The 14,069-nt window shown below is 55.0% G+C and overlaps 1 protein-coding gene across 4 annotated transcripts; it reads right to left on the reverse strand.

The window, feature by feature from the left end:
* Nucleotides 1-61: 61 nt before the first annotated feature.
* CMTM5 (CKLF like MARVEL transmembrane domain containing 5) lies at nucleotides 62-5,293 on the reverse strand. Of its 4 annotated transcripts, none has more exons than XM_067740009.1 (5): nucleotides 4,658-5,269; nucleotides 3,527-3,679; nucleotides 3,005-3,097; nucleotides 2,718-2,802; nucleotides 62-1,354 (listed from the first exon to the last, which is right to left on the reverse strand). In XM_067740009.1, exons 1-5 carry the CDS (start codon nucleotides 5,009-5,011, stop codon nucleotides 930-932), a joined length of 1,110 nt encoding a protein of 369 aa, XP_067596110.1. In that variant the 5' UTR covers nucleotides 5,012-5,269; the 3' UTR covers nucleotides 62-929. The 4 variants fall into 4 exon arrangements, with proteins under 4 accessions (XP_067596110.1, XP_067596118.1, XP_067596126.1 ...); XM_067740025.1 differs by lacking the exon at nucleotides 62-1,354 and adding an exon at nucleotides 2,328-2,617 and having other exon boundaries at nucleotides 4,658-5,239; XM_067740017.1 differs by lacking the exon at nucleotides 3,005-3,097 and having other exon boundaries at nucleotides 4,658-5,293.
* Nucleotides 5,294-14,069: the final 8,776 nt, after the last annotated feature.

Genomic DNA, 14,069 nt, shown 5'->3' on the forward strand with positions numbered 1-14,069 from the left:
CTCCCCACACCCTTCCTCCCTCCCGCCAGCTGCCCCCTCACACCTTTAATTCTTTCTCAGCAAAAAATGCACGATGAGGAGTGACACTGCCTCTGAGCCTCGCTCTTGCTGACCTGCAATAAACATGAGTGCCAGACTCTGCCTGAGCCCCTATCCTTCCCCGCCGACCATCCAGGAGCCGTCCTGGACTCCTGGGGGAGGGGGGCCCTGCCCCTGTGTCAGAGCTGGGGGAGCCAAGACACCCCACATCTACCGAAGAGGAACCGAGGCCCATGGAGGTGAGGCGGCTTCCCTGAGGTGGCAGAGCCGTGAGTCCCCCTACTGCTCAGCCAACCAGACAAGGGACGAGAGGGAGAAATTCCAAAAGTGGAGAAAACAAAGGCACCAGAGGGTGAGCCAATTCCAGACACTAGGAGACAGAATTGCACTGCGGAAGCTGAAGCCACCCTCCACCTACACCACCCCTGAGGCCACAGGAGTTAAAGTTGTCCTGGGACACCTGTTTCCTCCAAAATGAATTCCCCACCGATGCCAGGAGAGGCTCAGAGCTGGCTGGGGATGGAGATGTGGATAAAGAGGGTGACGCAGGTCCCTTTCTGGTCAGCCCCTTGAAAGTAACCCACAGGGAGCCCCGCTCCCCTTAACCCCCCGGTACAGTCAGCTGGGGCCCGGGCCTGTGGGCCACACCCCATCGTGAGGGCATCCTGAGACCCTGGAGCCAGCTGACACCAAACTGAACCAAAGTGTGGACCAAACCTAGGTCCCGCTTGTCTCATCTTGACCTCTCACACAGACACAGACGAGCAGGGCACGCGCAGGTGCACACCACAGAGCACACTTCTGCTCCCTTTGAGCTCCCTCCAGGGACAGGCTGGCCCGTGTCACACGGCTGCTCAGGGGACAAGGCGGGTCCTTACCCCACTCTGCTCCTAGCAAATCCCTGCCCCCTGCTGGGCTTTACTATGGCCAGGCCCTCCTGACCACCTTCTCATCCCTTCTTTGCCCCCCACCATCTCCTGGACTCCCCTGGCTAAGCCCTCCCTCTCCCTCTTCTGAGGCCTTGACCGCCCCTGCCCAAGGTTGGTCACCAGTGTTGAGAATGGCCTGTCGGTAAAGTCCTGAGAACTGTGAGCAGAGACCAGAGCAACACAAAAGCCAGTCGGTTCTAGCCCTGGAGAGGCTACCAGTTCCAGTGAGGAGCCAGGACATGAGGTCAGGAGAACAGGAGCCCAGAGGCAGGAAAAGCCAGACCAAGAGTGGCGGGTGGTTAGCACCGAGGGGAGCAGAGCAACTCTACCAGAGTTCAGGTGCAGGCAGGGCTTGGGTGCTGGGGCCTGCATCTGGAAGGAGCACCCTAGAAGAAGGAAGGCATTTCAGGGCAGGGACGCAGAAGCACTGGAGAGGGGCTAGCAAGTCAGCTTGGACGAGCTAGGCCACGCTGGGCTCTGCGGGGCTGGGCAAGGATGTCCCGGCCACATTGAGCTGTCACGGGCCAGGCAGGGCTGACTCCAAAGTCCCCCTGAGCCATGACTGCCCTTCACTAGCTGGTCTTCTTCCCCATCTGTGAGCGTTCAAGGATGGACCTGCTGGGCACCTCTGAATCCCTGGGACCCAGCACGGGGTCTGCACATGGGATGCTCAGGAAATGTCCTGCTGAGGCACTGGCAAGCTGGGAAGGTGGACCTGCTGGTGGAGGGAGCTGGAAATGAGGCTGGGCCATTTTTTATGAGTTACAGGGGCTCAGTACCGTATCCAGAACACCTGTTCAGGTGTTAGGCGAGCTGGGCTCCAGCCCTAACTCTGTCACAGACGAAGAGGTCACTTCCCCTAATTGGGCGTGTCCTCTCGTATGTGAATTGAGGGCATTGAACCAGCTGTTATCTGGGGGCTCATGCAGCTCCAGCAATGTGGGAATCTCTGCCCTCATCTGATGCTGACCTCTCCCTGGCAGCCTGCGGGCCAAGTCCTCCCCTCACCACTAGGGGGAGCTCTACACACGCCCCAGGCAAGCACCTCACCTCAAACCCACTAAGACCGGTATGTGAAAAGCTTGGCAAGTGGGCACTCATTCACAGACGGAAGGCTTGCGCCTTCTCAGACACAGAAGCCTGGGTGCCCGGCCACCAGGCACACCGCCAGGTGGCCTTGCACGCAAGAGGTGTGGCATGGAAGCTTTATGTTGAAGGATGTCTAAGCCCCACCCCCTTCCTCATTGTTCACACCTGGTCCCAGAGAAGGGACCATGACCTGCTCCAGGCAACATTCCCATGAATACTCTTTGGCATTCCTAGTCTGCCTAATTTGGGGGGAAGAAAAAGATTCACCAGTAGGATTCAAGTCTTTTAATTTGGGAATGACCAGCTTCCTCCTATACCCTCCCTTTCGTCCATAACACCCCCTCCCTGGCCGAGCATCATCAGAAGTCAGATCTCAGAACACCAGGCCCCACAGACAAATCCCCGGTGACTTCTCAGGCCTGGCTCCATCGCTGTAGGCTGGGGTGGTGGACAGTAGGCTGGGGAGCTAGTGAATCCAAAGGAGATGTGTCTGGGCTCTGCTGTTCCCCTTTTCTGGCTGGGCTCAGGAGCCAGGTAGCCCCAGTATCACTACTGGTCCCCTGTGAAGATGGAGCCAGGTGGGGTAGGGCATGGCAGGGTGGGGTAGCTGGGGCAGGGGGTGGAGGGGACATCTCCTCTTCCCAGAGCACAGGCACTCACCCTGGGTGGCCCTGGACGCCAACTCAGTCCGGTAGATCTTGAAGGCATCGTAGGCAAAGACGGAAACCAGGATGATGCCAAAAACCTGTGGGCGTAGGAGCAGGGATGGCACAACAAAGGTCATTGGGCCGTTGATCCCGGGGAGAGGGAGGGGGGTGATATGGGGCAAGGTGTGAGGCAGGCCCTGGGCACTGAGTTGAGCTTGGGGTGGAGAGAGGCACACAAAGTGTGCAACCACCAGCCAAAGGTCCTTGGGGAGCCAGAGAGCTCTGTGGGGCTGGACTCACAAAAGCAGCAATGGCAGCTCCATCCCGGGAGGTCACAGCCGCAAAGGAGACCACCAGGAAGATGATGCTGGCGCTGACACAGCGGAGGAAGTCCTGGGGGTTGGGGGGGCAGGGTCAAAGGGAAGCAGAGGGCAGGGGGCATCGCCCCGAGGTTTTCCAGGCTAGTCAGCAGCTTGACCCTCAGGCACTGTGAATCCCTACACGGAGATACCCTTGGACACAACATAAAGTGCTTGAGAGACAAAGAGAGAGAGAGAGTTCACACAGCTCCCCAGGGGAGGGATGAAGATAAATGCGGAGCAACCAGGACCAGGACCAGAAGCCAGGGGCCTGGGCTGGGGCTGGATCTGGGCAAGGGAGCAGATCTGAGGGATGTGGGTCAAAGGAGTGTTTGAGTGTTGGGTATGGGAGCCGGACTCCTTGTTAAACCAGGAAAAGGAGAGAGGCTGGGAGAGGAAAGGAAAATTCAACGTGCAGAGAAGAAAGGGACCAAAACGGGGTGGGGGAGGCAGGGTCCCTCACCAGACAGGGCCAGTTCAGCCGATCGAAGCGCTGGTAGTACTGGGTGGCGTAGAGGAAGAGGAAGGCTAGCGTGATGAAGAACTCCAGTAGCGCAGCAGCCATGTAGGCGGAGATGGAGGCCGTGAAACAGATGAAGATGATGAAGGTCAGGGCCTGCGGGACCGAGGGTGGGAAGCTTGCCAGGAAGGGGACACAGGCACAGCCAGGCCTTTGCCCTCTCCCTCCCCGGAGCTCCCCCAGCCGGCCCCACCACCTGTCCTTGGAGGTCTCGCCATCCCTGGAGCCACATCCAGGGCCTTTGCCTACTGAGGCCCGACTCTGGCCCCCCACCTCTGCCCATCCATGCTCCCCCTGCCTCGGGATCCCAGCAGCCCCAGCAGTTTGGCCAAGCTGCACGGCTCCAGGGGCCGCCATTCTGTGAAATCCACAAGATAGTGTGTCCCCCTTTAGCCCCAAGTACAATGGGAACGCCGGCCCCTGGAGTGGCACCCACATCAGCCTGTGCCCCCAGGAGGCACCCCACGCCCCATAACGCTTCTCCCACTCCTGGATGCCTAAAACTCTTCTGACGAGGACCAGAGCCTCTGGTTCCATGCCAAGAGGCAAGGTTTAGAAGGCAGAGGCTCCAGGGTGGACTCTGGGGTCCCCTCAGCTCTGGCCATGTAGGATGGCGCATATGCAGAAGACTTAAGTTTACTAGTAGGTCTTGCTAAGTGACTAAGGGAAGCTCCTTTCCTGAGGACAGATATTCATGGGGAGCAGGCAGCAGATAAAGCGGGGCTGCAGGAAGTCTGCCCTTTTTGGTAGTTGAACTTCTCGGATCTGCCAAGAAGTGGCCATCTTAAAGCCCGGGGAAAGACCAGCTGGTGTTACCGCTGTCCCATCCCTGTGCCTCACACCCCCTCGATGTCCCAGAGAGCTGTCCTCTGTTTAACTTCAATCCTTCCTGCAGCAACTGAAACCTGCTGTGACTGCCTCCAGATGGGAGATGAGGGGCTGGGTGGGGGGGTGGGGCAGCTGGGGCCGGAGGGGTGTCCTGAGAGCCTGGGGAGGGAGGCTGCTGAGGGCTGAGCCCTGGTGGGGGGCCCGGGCTGGGAGATGGAGGCTGTAGGTCAGGGAGGCAGCTGTTACCAGCTCAGTTTCCAGCAGGATGCCTTTGAGGGACGAGAGGAACGTCTTGTCCACGGTGAAGCCCTGGAGCCCCGCAGCTGCCCCCTCTTCAGGGGGTCGGTCCCGGCGATTCCAAGCACTGAGCATCTCCACGGGGCCCACCGGACACAGCCCCCACTGCCACCAGCCAGGAAGGAAAATGGAAAACTGACAGGATGGGGAAGCAGAGAGGAGCAGGAAGGCACTGCGAGAAACCTGAACGTGAAGCGGGCAGGGCTGCTGTGGGACCCCGGGGAAGGCGGCTGCCCAGAAGGGCCTGCACCCAGCTGCCCAGAGTGCTCGGCTGGTGCGTGCACTGCCCCCCAGGCAGCACATGGGAGGGGAGGCGCGGGCAAGGGGGGCGTGGTCAACCCTCCCCTTACTTGGAGCCCAACCCCGCCTCCCGCAGAGGGGAGAAGCGTGGGGAGGAGGAGGTCCGCGGAGAAACCAGGATGAGCTGGGAGGTGAGCTGAGTAATGGGCCGGCCTAGGAGCCCCCAAGGACCCAAGCCTGAGGAAGTTTGTGGCCCTCTTCCCTAACCTTAACCCTCTTCCTCACCATCCTTTCTCCCTTTTCCTTTTAGGGAGGGTGGGAGCTGGAGCCCAGCCCAGGCAACACCCCCCAGAACCAAGCAGTAGCAGCCAGAACTGAGGACAAAGGCAGATTGTTGGGGGACAAGGGGGCGCTGTGTGCCTGCTGCAGTACCTCAATGGGCCTCTGTCTCTCCAGCATGCCAGGAGGGCGGCCTGACCCGCCCCCCCCCCCCCAGTGTTTAGGGCTGAGCCAGGGAGCCAGGAAAGGGGAGGGATGGGGGGCCACAGCGGAAACTCTGGACGGCAGAGGGAGAAGGCAGTAGGTGAGGGCTGACAGTGGGGAGGAAGAGGGACCAGGCTGGGGACCACAAGATGCTCAGGCACCAGGGATGCCAAAGACAAATCAGGCCACTTTATTTATTTATTTATTTATCTATCTTTTAACATCTTTATTGGAGTATAATTGCTTTACAATGGTGTGTTAGTTTCTGCTTTATAACAAAGTGAATCAGTTACACATATACATATGTTCCCATATCTCTTGCCTCTTGCGTCTCCCTCCCTCCCACCCTCCCTATCCCACCCCTCTAGGTGGTCACAAAGCACCGAGCTGATCTCCCTGTGCTATGCCGCTGCTTCCCACTAGCTATCTATTTTACGTTTGGTAGTGTATATATGTCCATGCCACTCTCTCACTTTGTCCCAGCTTACCCTTCCCTCTCCCCATATCCTCAAGTCCATGCTCTAGTAGGTCTGTGTCTTTATTCCCGTCTTACAGGCCACTTACAGCCAGTTCAAGTCTCTGTCCAACCTGCAGGGGCGGCAAGCGTCAGGTCCTGGGGATAAGGCTGGCTGGCAAACAGGGGACCGGCCAGGAGCAGCGAGGCCCCAGGGTGGAAATGCCAGGACTGTCGGGGGCTTGGCTTCTTATTCGAGCTCTGGTACCCGCGTGACTTTGAACAAGTCACCCCCTGTTCCCTGGGATTTATCTCCCCCAACTGTCAGTGAGGGTCGAGCATAGAAGAGTGACTTTCCAACTGGTCCCAGAGCCCTAAGGGAGGCGGGGCAGGTGAGCAGCTCCACCAGAGCCTCCACCAGACCAGCCCTGGTTCCATCTGATACATACACTGGGCTCTAGCCTGAGGTTCCTTTTTGTAATTGTTATTATTTTTTAGGGTTTTTTAAAATTTTAAAGTAAAAACTGCTCTTATATCCAAGTATAAGAAAATATCAAGTGAAGGCTGACAGTCTGTCTCCCCGTCCCCCTCCCCAGAGGAAGCCACCATCTGCCATATCCTGCCTGTCCTCCAGACACAGGCTGTGCACGTATTATAAGCACACATAAGAGTGTGTGGTAAGGCTTAGTGACTTATTCTAAAAGGATTTCATGTCCCTAAAAGGCATGAAAAGTAGGTGCTCCAAAGGTCTGGGACCCCAGAAGCCCAGAGGGAAACAGCCCCTAGGTTGTAAAACCATCCTCCAAACAGACAGGACTTCGCAAACTGGGGCTCAGCTAGTGTGGCATTTCCCGGAGTGGCATTCCCCAATAAACACGCTGCAGCAGGAGGGGTCTGTCGCCAAATGAGTCTGGGAAGCGCTGAGTTTAATGATTTCTTCTCTGTGGACTTCTTGCCATGAAGGTGCTGGGCACACTGGGAACCTCCAAGGAGTGGGGCTTGCAGCAGTTTTTCCCCCACTTACTTGACGTCATCATTTTCTTTTTTTTCTGAGGAACAGCTTGTGGGACAAGAGTTGCAAAGAACACGCTTTTGGGGAAGGACAGCAGAGTGGTTATCGGGGGTTCACGGCCTCCCAACCAGGGGTCTAGATCCCAGCCGAGTCAGCCATCTGGTACCCAGCCTCCCCAAAGGGGCTCCCACCTCTTCAGATTTCGCCCAGAACCCAGCCAGCCTTCTGAGACCACTTCAAGACCTACAGTCTCCACCCTGGATCTAGTCTCAATCAAAGCTGACCCTTCCCTACCCACTGACCTACTCCATCCATCCTCAAAGCCAAGGCTAAGCCAGAACTAGACTTACAGAGAGTGGGAACACAGACACCCCGTGAGGACTCAAGACTGCAAGAGAAATATGTTTGGGATCCCTAAGGCACTAATTTTTAATATTTTTATTAATTGTCCCAATTTCAGGGCTTCCTAATATTTTATTTTACATCATGACACAAATACAGGATTATGTGTGTGGCACACAGCAAAAGAATAAGACTGCTCGTGATCAGAGATAACCAGGCTGGGGCTCCAACCACCCAGCTGCGCCCCCCAGAGCTGAGGGAGGGTATAATTATAACCCATTCATGGCTCAGGGCAGTAGCATTTGCTATTGGGCTTCTTCGTACCTGTATTGTACATTATTCTCTGATATTTTAGTTAGAAAAACACAGCCATTGTAGGGGAAGAAGAAGGAGAAGAAGGAAGAGGAGGCGGGGAAGAAGTAGAGGAAGAAGAAGAAAGGAAGAAACCAACATTTTCTGTACTAAGTACAGATTTTTCATATCTTATTTCCTATGATCTGCACCATTAGCCTATGGACTATTATTTCATTTTACAGATGAAAAAAACTAAGCTTTGAACACTTGAGTGATTGGCCCAAGGTCACCCAAGAAGAGTCAGAGCTAGGCCTTGTCTAACACCCAAACTTGATAACCTCCCTGAGGTAAAAGGGGGCAGGTAGGCTGGAATTGTCTGGAACCCCCCTGGTCTCTCGCACACACGCTGACCAGCACATGAGCAGGTGTTCGGGAGGGGACAGGGGCCAGCATTCGTATCTCCAGGGGGCGATGGACCGGCTGTTGAGGGGTCCGTCTTCACTGGCCTTGCAGGATTCCGGGTGGTGGGCAAGGCTGGTGGTCTCTGGGGGAGGCATGAGCACAGTGTTGCACTTCAGCCACTCCTCAGTGGGGTTCTGTCCTTTGCTGGGGCAGCAGCTGGGCCAGTGGGTACAGCCCTTCTGGGGCCGCAAATGGAGGGTGTGGGTTCCCAAGACCATTGCCAAAAATGCAACCACCTGTAGGAAAAGGCCAGTGAGAAAACTGCTTCCACTTAGTCCGGGTGCCCCCTCCCCCAGCTGTTCCCTGAGCTCCTGGATTCATGCCGCATCTGGTCCCCAGCCCCAAACCTGAGAGCTTCCTCCACCCTAGCCACATCTCTGCTCCTGCCCTGCTCAGCACGTCCCAGCCAGGCCCCTGCGCACTCACTTGGTACATGCCGGATGCTGCTCCCCCAGCCTGCGCACCGCGCTGGCTGACAGCAGGGCCTTGTGGAAGCAGGTTGACTGGAGCAGTTTAGGAGTCCTGGTTTTATCTGCAGCAAACCTGTTTTGTTTATTCAAATTTTTTTCCACTACCTTTTGGAGTGTGTGACCTGAGATTAAAAAACAAAACAAGGGCTTCCCTGGTGGCGCAGTGGTTGAGAGTCCGCCTGCTGATGCAGGGTACACGGGTTCGTGCCCTGGTCCAGGAAGATCCCACATGCCGCGGAGCGGCTGGGCCCATGAGCCACGGCCGCTGATCCTGTGCTCCGCAACGGGAGAGGCCACAACAGTGAGAGGCCCGCGTACCGCAAAAAAAACAAAAACAAAACTGAAAACCCCAAAAAACTTGCAAGTGTTTTCAAAAGCTGATTTAAATGCTAGACTCACTGAAGTTGTGATTAACATCATTGTAAGCCCGATAACCTATTGGGTAAACTTTGTTCTTTATACTTTTCCAGGCATGGGTCAAAGCAATAAGTATCCTGCTATTCTATGCCTTTGAGAACAGGCATTATAGGAATTTCCCTGGTTCGCTTGTTACCCAAAATTAGGGAACACCATCCTGGTCTCTCTCCAAGAGGCCTCGTTTCTATGATCCCTGCTGCTCCCACCCATGGTCTTGTCTCTTCTCTTCCCTTTCTTCTCAGATGTCCTCCTGATCACCGACCTTAGTGCAGAGTCCAGCCTTAGGTCTGGCACGTGGACCCCAGGGTGGCTTTTGGTGTTCCCGAGCAACCCCCAACCGCAGAAAAGGCTTTGAGGGGGCCTTCCAGAAGAGCTGGATCCCTTGGGTCTCTCCCAGACCAATCAGAACCTCAGAGGCTGACACGGGCCCGGACCTCTTGATCTTGGCCCCTATCCAGGACAGCGTGCTTGAAAGAGCTGGAAGTGATCCAAGCTACTTGTTTCACTTGTTGATGCCGCAAAGGACCCACGTGGGTTACGTGGGACATTCCCTCCAGGAGAGGACTTTGGGGTGTCCCCTGCCTCTGTACCAGGACCTCCTCTAACGAAACCCCTGAAGGGCAGTCTCCCCTGCCTGACCAGGCCTGACGCAGAACTTGCGCTCTGAGCCACATGTCCCCACTCACCTCTTCCCATTTGCTCAGTCTCCACCCTTATCTCAGGAGCAGCTGTGGGTCTCCTCAGGATGACTCCCTGCCATAAGAAGCATTTTCCAGAGGGTTCTCCTGTTGGGATGACTAAGAATCCCTGAGTCATTTCAGCTTCCAGGGAATCACTAAGGGTGTGGAGAGATGGGGGTGGCAATGGGGAGAATGTAGAGGCAGAAGCAAAGTTCACCCAGTACCCAGTATCACGGGTGCTTCCCCGTGTGTCCTCACCTGCCTGGGCCTGACCTGGCAGCCACGGGGGACCAGCTGAGAGTCCCACCCCCGAGCCTCTGGGAAGAGATCAGCCCCTAGCAGGAAAGAGCAGGGAGGATGTGACAGGAAGCACCCCACCTCGGCCAAGAAAGCTTGCAAAAGGCTACGATGGCTGTCCTGCCCTTCCTCAGAAAGTCACCGGAGTTCTCACCCTTCCCCTGCCTCTGATCAGCTCTTCGCCTAGGGGCCTCTCTTCTCTTGTAGAAATATGCATGTTTGCTGCAGCTTGGGCGGTGGGCTGGGGGTAACCTGGGTGGCCACAAAAGTGCCAGCCAGCCTAGCAGCCCCTGCAACAGTGCTGAAACCAGCGCTCCGCAGGGCCTACTGAAGCTCATCTGCACTCACCTGAGGTGGGGCAGGGGCACTGGTGGTTAAAATGCTGAAATATTACTTCTGTCCCGGCTGGTAAATAGATACTGTCCTCAGGACTGGAGCACGTCCACACTACAACCTCCCTGTGATCCTGCAACTAAAGGGAGACCGCCTGGCCCAGACGGAGGCCTCCAGAACAGGCTCCCGTGTCCTGATGGGGATGCCATGATGGTACCGGTTGCTAATTATTTGTAGTATCATCTTTACTTACATGGTGCCTGGAGCCTGCCTTCAAAGAGAACCCAGTCTGGCCTGGGAGACACGCAGAGAATCAGAGTGAACAGGACAAAAAGCCTAGCAACTCCCTCCCCCAGCCCAGGCCTGGTGCCTCCCCCATGGTGGGCCTTTGGCTTACTCAACTCTGTCCTACAGTCATGGCTGCCCTGTTCATTCGCCCATTTGCCAAATATTTATTGAGCACTTATTATATGCCAGGCACCATTCTAAATGCTAGGAATGCAGAGGAGGACAAGCCAGATAAGGTCCCTGCCTCAAGAAGCTTACGTTTTAGAAGGAGACAGATGGTAAATAAAGAAACAAGATAATCTCTGATAATAATAAGTGCTATGAAGAAAATGAAACAGTGTTAAGAAATAGAGAATTACTGGGAGGTGGGGGGTGGGTGGAGGGAGGGGCAACTTAACTTTAAAAAGCCAGGGAAGGCAACTTCCCTGGTGGTCCAGCAGTTAAGACTTCGCCTTCCAATGCAGGAGGTGCAGGTGATCCCTGGTCAGAGCTAAGATCCCACATGCCTCGCAGCCAAAAAACCAAAACATAAAACAGAAGCAATATTGTAACAAATTCAATGAAGACTTTAAAAGTGGTCCACATCAAAAAAAATCTTAAAAAAAAAAAAAAAAAAGCCAGGGAAGGCCTTTCTGAAGATGTGGAATTTGACAAGATGATGGAAAGGGTCTGGGAAAGAGTGGTCCAGGCAGAGGGAACAGGACATGCAGAGTCCTAGAGGTGAAAGAGCTTGACATGTTTCAGAAACAGAACGGACAGTGTGGGTAGAAAACAAAGGTTAAGGGAAAGGGTGGGATGAAATGAGGTGAAGAGGTGGGCAGGGACCAGCTCACATAGGATCTTAAAGCCTGTGGCAGAACATTTGTTTTTTAATTTATATATATTTTTTATTTTTGGCTGCGTTGGGTCTTTGTTGCTGCGTGCGGGCTTTCTCTGGTTGCAGCGAGCAGGGGCTACTTTTTGTTGAGGTGCATGGGCTTCTCATTGCAGTGGCTTCTCTTGTTGCGGAGCACAGGCTCCAGGCGCACAGGCTTCAGTAATTGTGACGCATGGGCTCAGTAGTTGTGGCTCGCGGGCTCTAGAGCGCAGGTTCAGTAGTTGTGGCACACGGGCTTAGTTGCTCTGTGGCATGTGAGATCTTCCCGGACCAGGGCTCGAACCCACTGGCAGGCAGATTCTTAACCACTGCGCCACCAGGGAAGTCCGGAGCATTTGGATTTTATGCCAAATTCAGTGGGAAGGTATCAACTGTATTCAAGCATAATCTACATGATGTGGGTTTCTTGAAGGCAAGTTCCGTGTCCTTGACATTCTGCTGCCCCACAGAACTGACATCAGATAACAATAGTAACAGTTGCTTTGAGCCAACATTTACACATCATGGACCAGGCACTGTTCTCAGACTTCTTCTTTTTTTTTTGTTTTAATGAATGAATCTTTTTTAAAAAAATAAATTTATTTATTTATTTATTTTGGCTGCATTGGGTCTTCGCTGCTGCACGTGGGCTTCTACTCTTTGTTGCTGTGTGCAGGCTTCCCATTGCGGTGGCTTCTCTTGCGGAGCACGGGCTCTAAGCGCACGGGCTTCAGTAGTTGTGGCGCACGGGCTTAGTTGCTCCGCAGCATGTGGGATCTTCCCCAACCAGGGCTCGAATCCGTGTCCCCTGCACTGGCAGGCTGATTCCTAACCACTGCGCCACCAGGGAATTCCAGTTCTCAGGATTCTCTTAATCCTCAGTTCCATTATTAACCCATTTGACAGACAAGGAACCAGAGGCTCCCAGAGGTCACATAGCTTGCCAAGGTTGGAGTTGGCTAGTGTTGGAGCCAGGATTAGAATGCAGCCAATCTGGATGCGGTGGGGTCCAAAGAGAGGAGAACTGGAAGAATCCATGAGCACCCGAGAAGTTCTGAGTAGAACAGGTCACGGGGTGGGATGAGGAGGACATCAGCCGATTGGCCCTGCTGGGAAAGGACAAGAGTGGGAGAGAAGACTGGGACCCAGAAAGCCTGATGGAGGGGTTCCTGCCTTTCTACCCCCTGAGTAGTGGCAAACGCAAGCCCCGAAGCTGAGGGCCCTCCTGCCTGAGGCTGCCGCCCACCCAGGGTCTCAGCCTACCACCCAGCCTGGGTTTTCTCCAACCTAACCTGGAGCCCAGAACTCTCCCTGACCAAGTTAGAATCACCTGAAACCTCAGTTTGCGAAGGAGAGGGCAGAGATGAGGCATAAGGACAGGGAGAAGGCTCCTCCTGCCCTCAACAAAGAAGCACTTTGAACTTTCATGAAGGTACCAGCTGGGGGTGCAGGGGGAGTTGTGGGGAGCCAAGGTGAAGAGGAAAGGCCATTGTGCTACACACTTTACATATATTTACTCCTCACCAAAGCAACTGTTCCAGATGAGGAGCTGAACTTCAGAGATGTTCCAGAACTTGACCAAGGTCACAGAGCTGACAAACCAGGATTCACTCCCGAGCCTGACCGGCTCCATTTCCTGCCTGGGCACTCCAGAAGCACAGACTTGTGTTCCTGCAGGTGTGCACTCTAACCCCCTCACCTAGCTCCAGGCACTAGCTAGGCGCTCAGCTACAATGAGGGCAGTGAGCCTCACTGCCCTCCTCCCAAACCACCATTTTGCCGGGTCCCAGCACTTCCTTCCTGCTTAGTCTTTTCCGGCCTCCATCTGTTTCCCCTGTGCCAATCAGGGCACTCACCTTTGGAACAGGGTTTCCTGCCCACCTCCATCTTGAGCCCCAATTTGCCTTGGCAGTCCCCTGGGCAGAGATCATATACCGAGTCACTCCCCAGAAGCTGAATATCTGTGTTCCAGGCAGCCAGGCCCCCCCCCCCAGGGCTGGGGTCTGGGAGAAGTTGGACCAGGCTGGAACTGGAATGGGGGAGCTCTCCCTTGAGATGCATCTGGAAATGTTAAAGTTCTTCTCCCATCCTAAAGGAGTCTGAGTTTGTTCACAGGTGCCCAAGCAACAGGGAGAGGAAGGAGCTGGGTCAGGTGCTTCCCCCTCCCCTGCTGACAAATGCCTGGAAGAGTGGGCCTGTGGAATGCGAAGGGGGAGGGGGATGGGAGGGGAGAGGGGAGCCTCTCTGTATCCCCGGCCTCAGGTTCACAAAGGGCCTTAAATTAGACTTCTGATGTTATCTCCAAATGACGCTATACATACATAGAGCCATTGTCTATGTGTTTGAAGTGTTAATGTGTTAAATGTAAATATTGAAAACATGCTACAGTTTTTCAATCCAGTTTGGCATCTAACTTTTTAAATTCCAGGAACCTCAAAAACGGAAGAAGGAAGGCTTCTCTGGAGCCTCTGAGAGGCCTCGATGTGTTCTTTCCCAAAGGAAGAACGCGGGATGGGCGGGGAGGGGGCGGGCAACTGGAGGGAGGCAGCGCACGCGAAGGAGCAGTAACAGGGCAGGAGAGGTGTGGGGGACACGAGCCGCGTCCTTCCAGCCGAAGCTTGGGGGCAATCCCAGCTCCTCTGAAAGAGTCCTGCCCTTTTGTGCCCGAAGTCCCCACTTTTGCTCCTCAGGAGCGAGCCAGAGTGAGGGCAGGGGACAGGTCTAGACTGGCAG

The sequence above is a fragment of the Pseudorca crassidens genome, chromosome 1 (genome assembly GCF_039906515.1).
Source record: "Pseudorca crassidens isolate mPseCra1 chromosome 1, mPseCra1.hap1, whole genome shotgun sequence".
Classification (NCBI taxonomy): Eukaryota; Metazoa; Chordata; class Mammalia; order Artiodactyla; family Delphinidae; genus Pseudorca; species Pseudorca crassidens.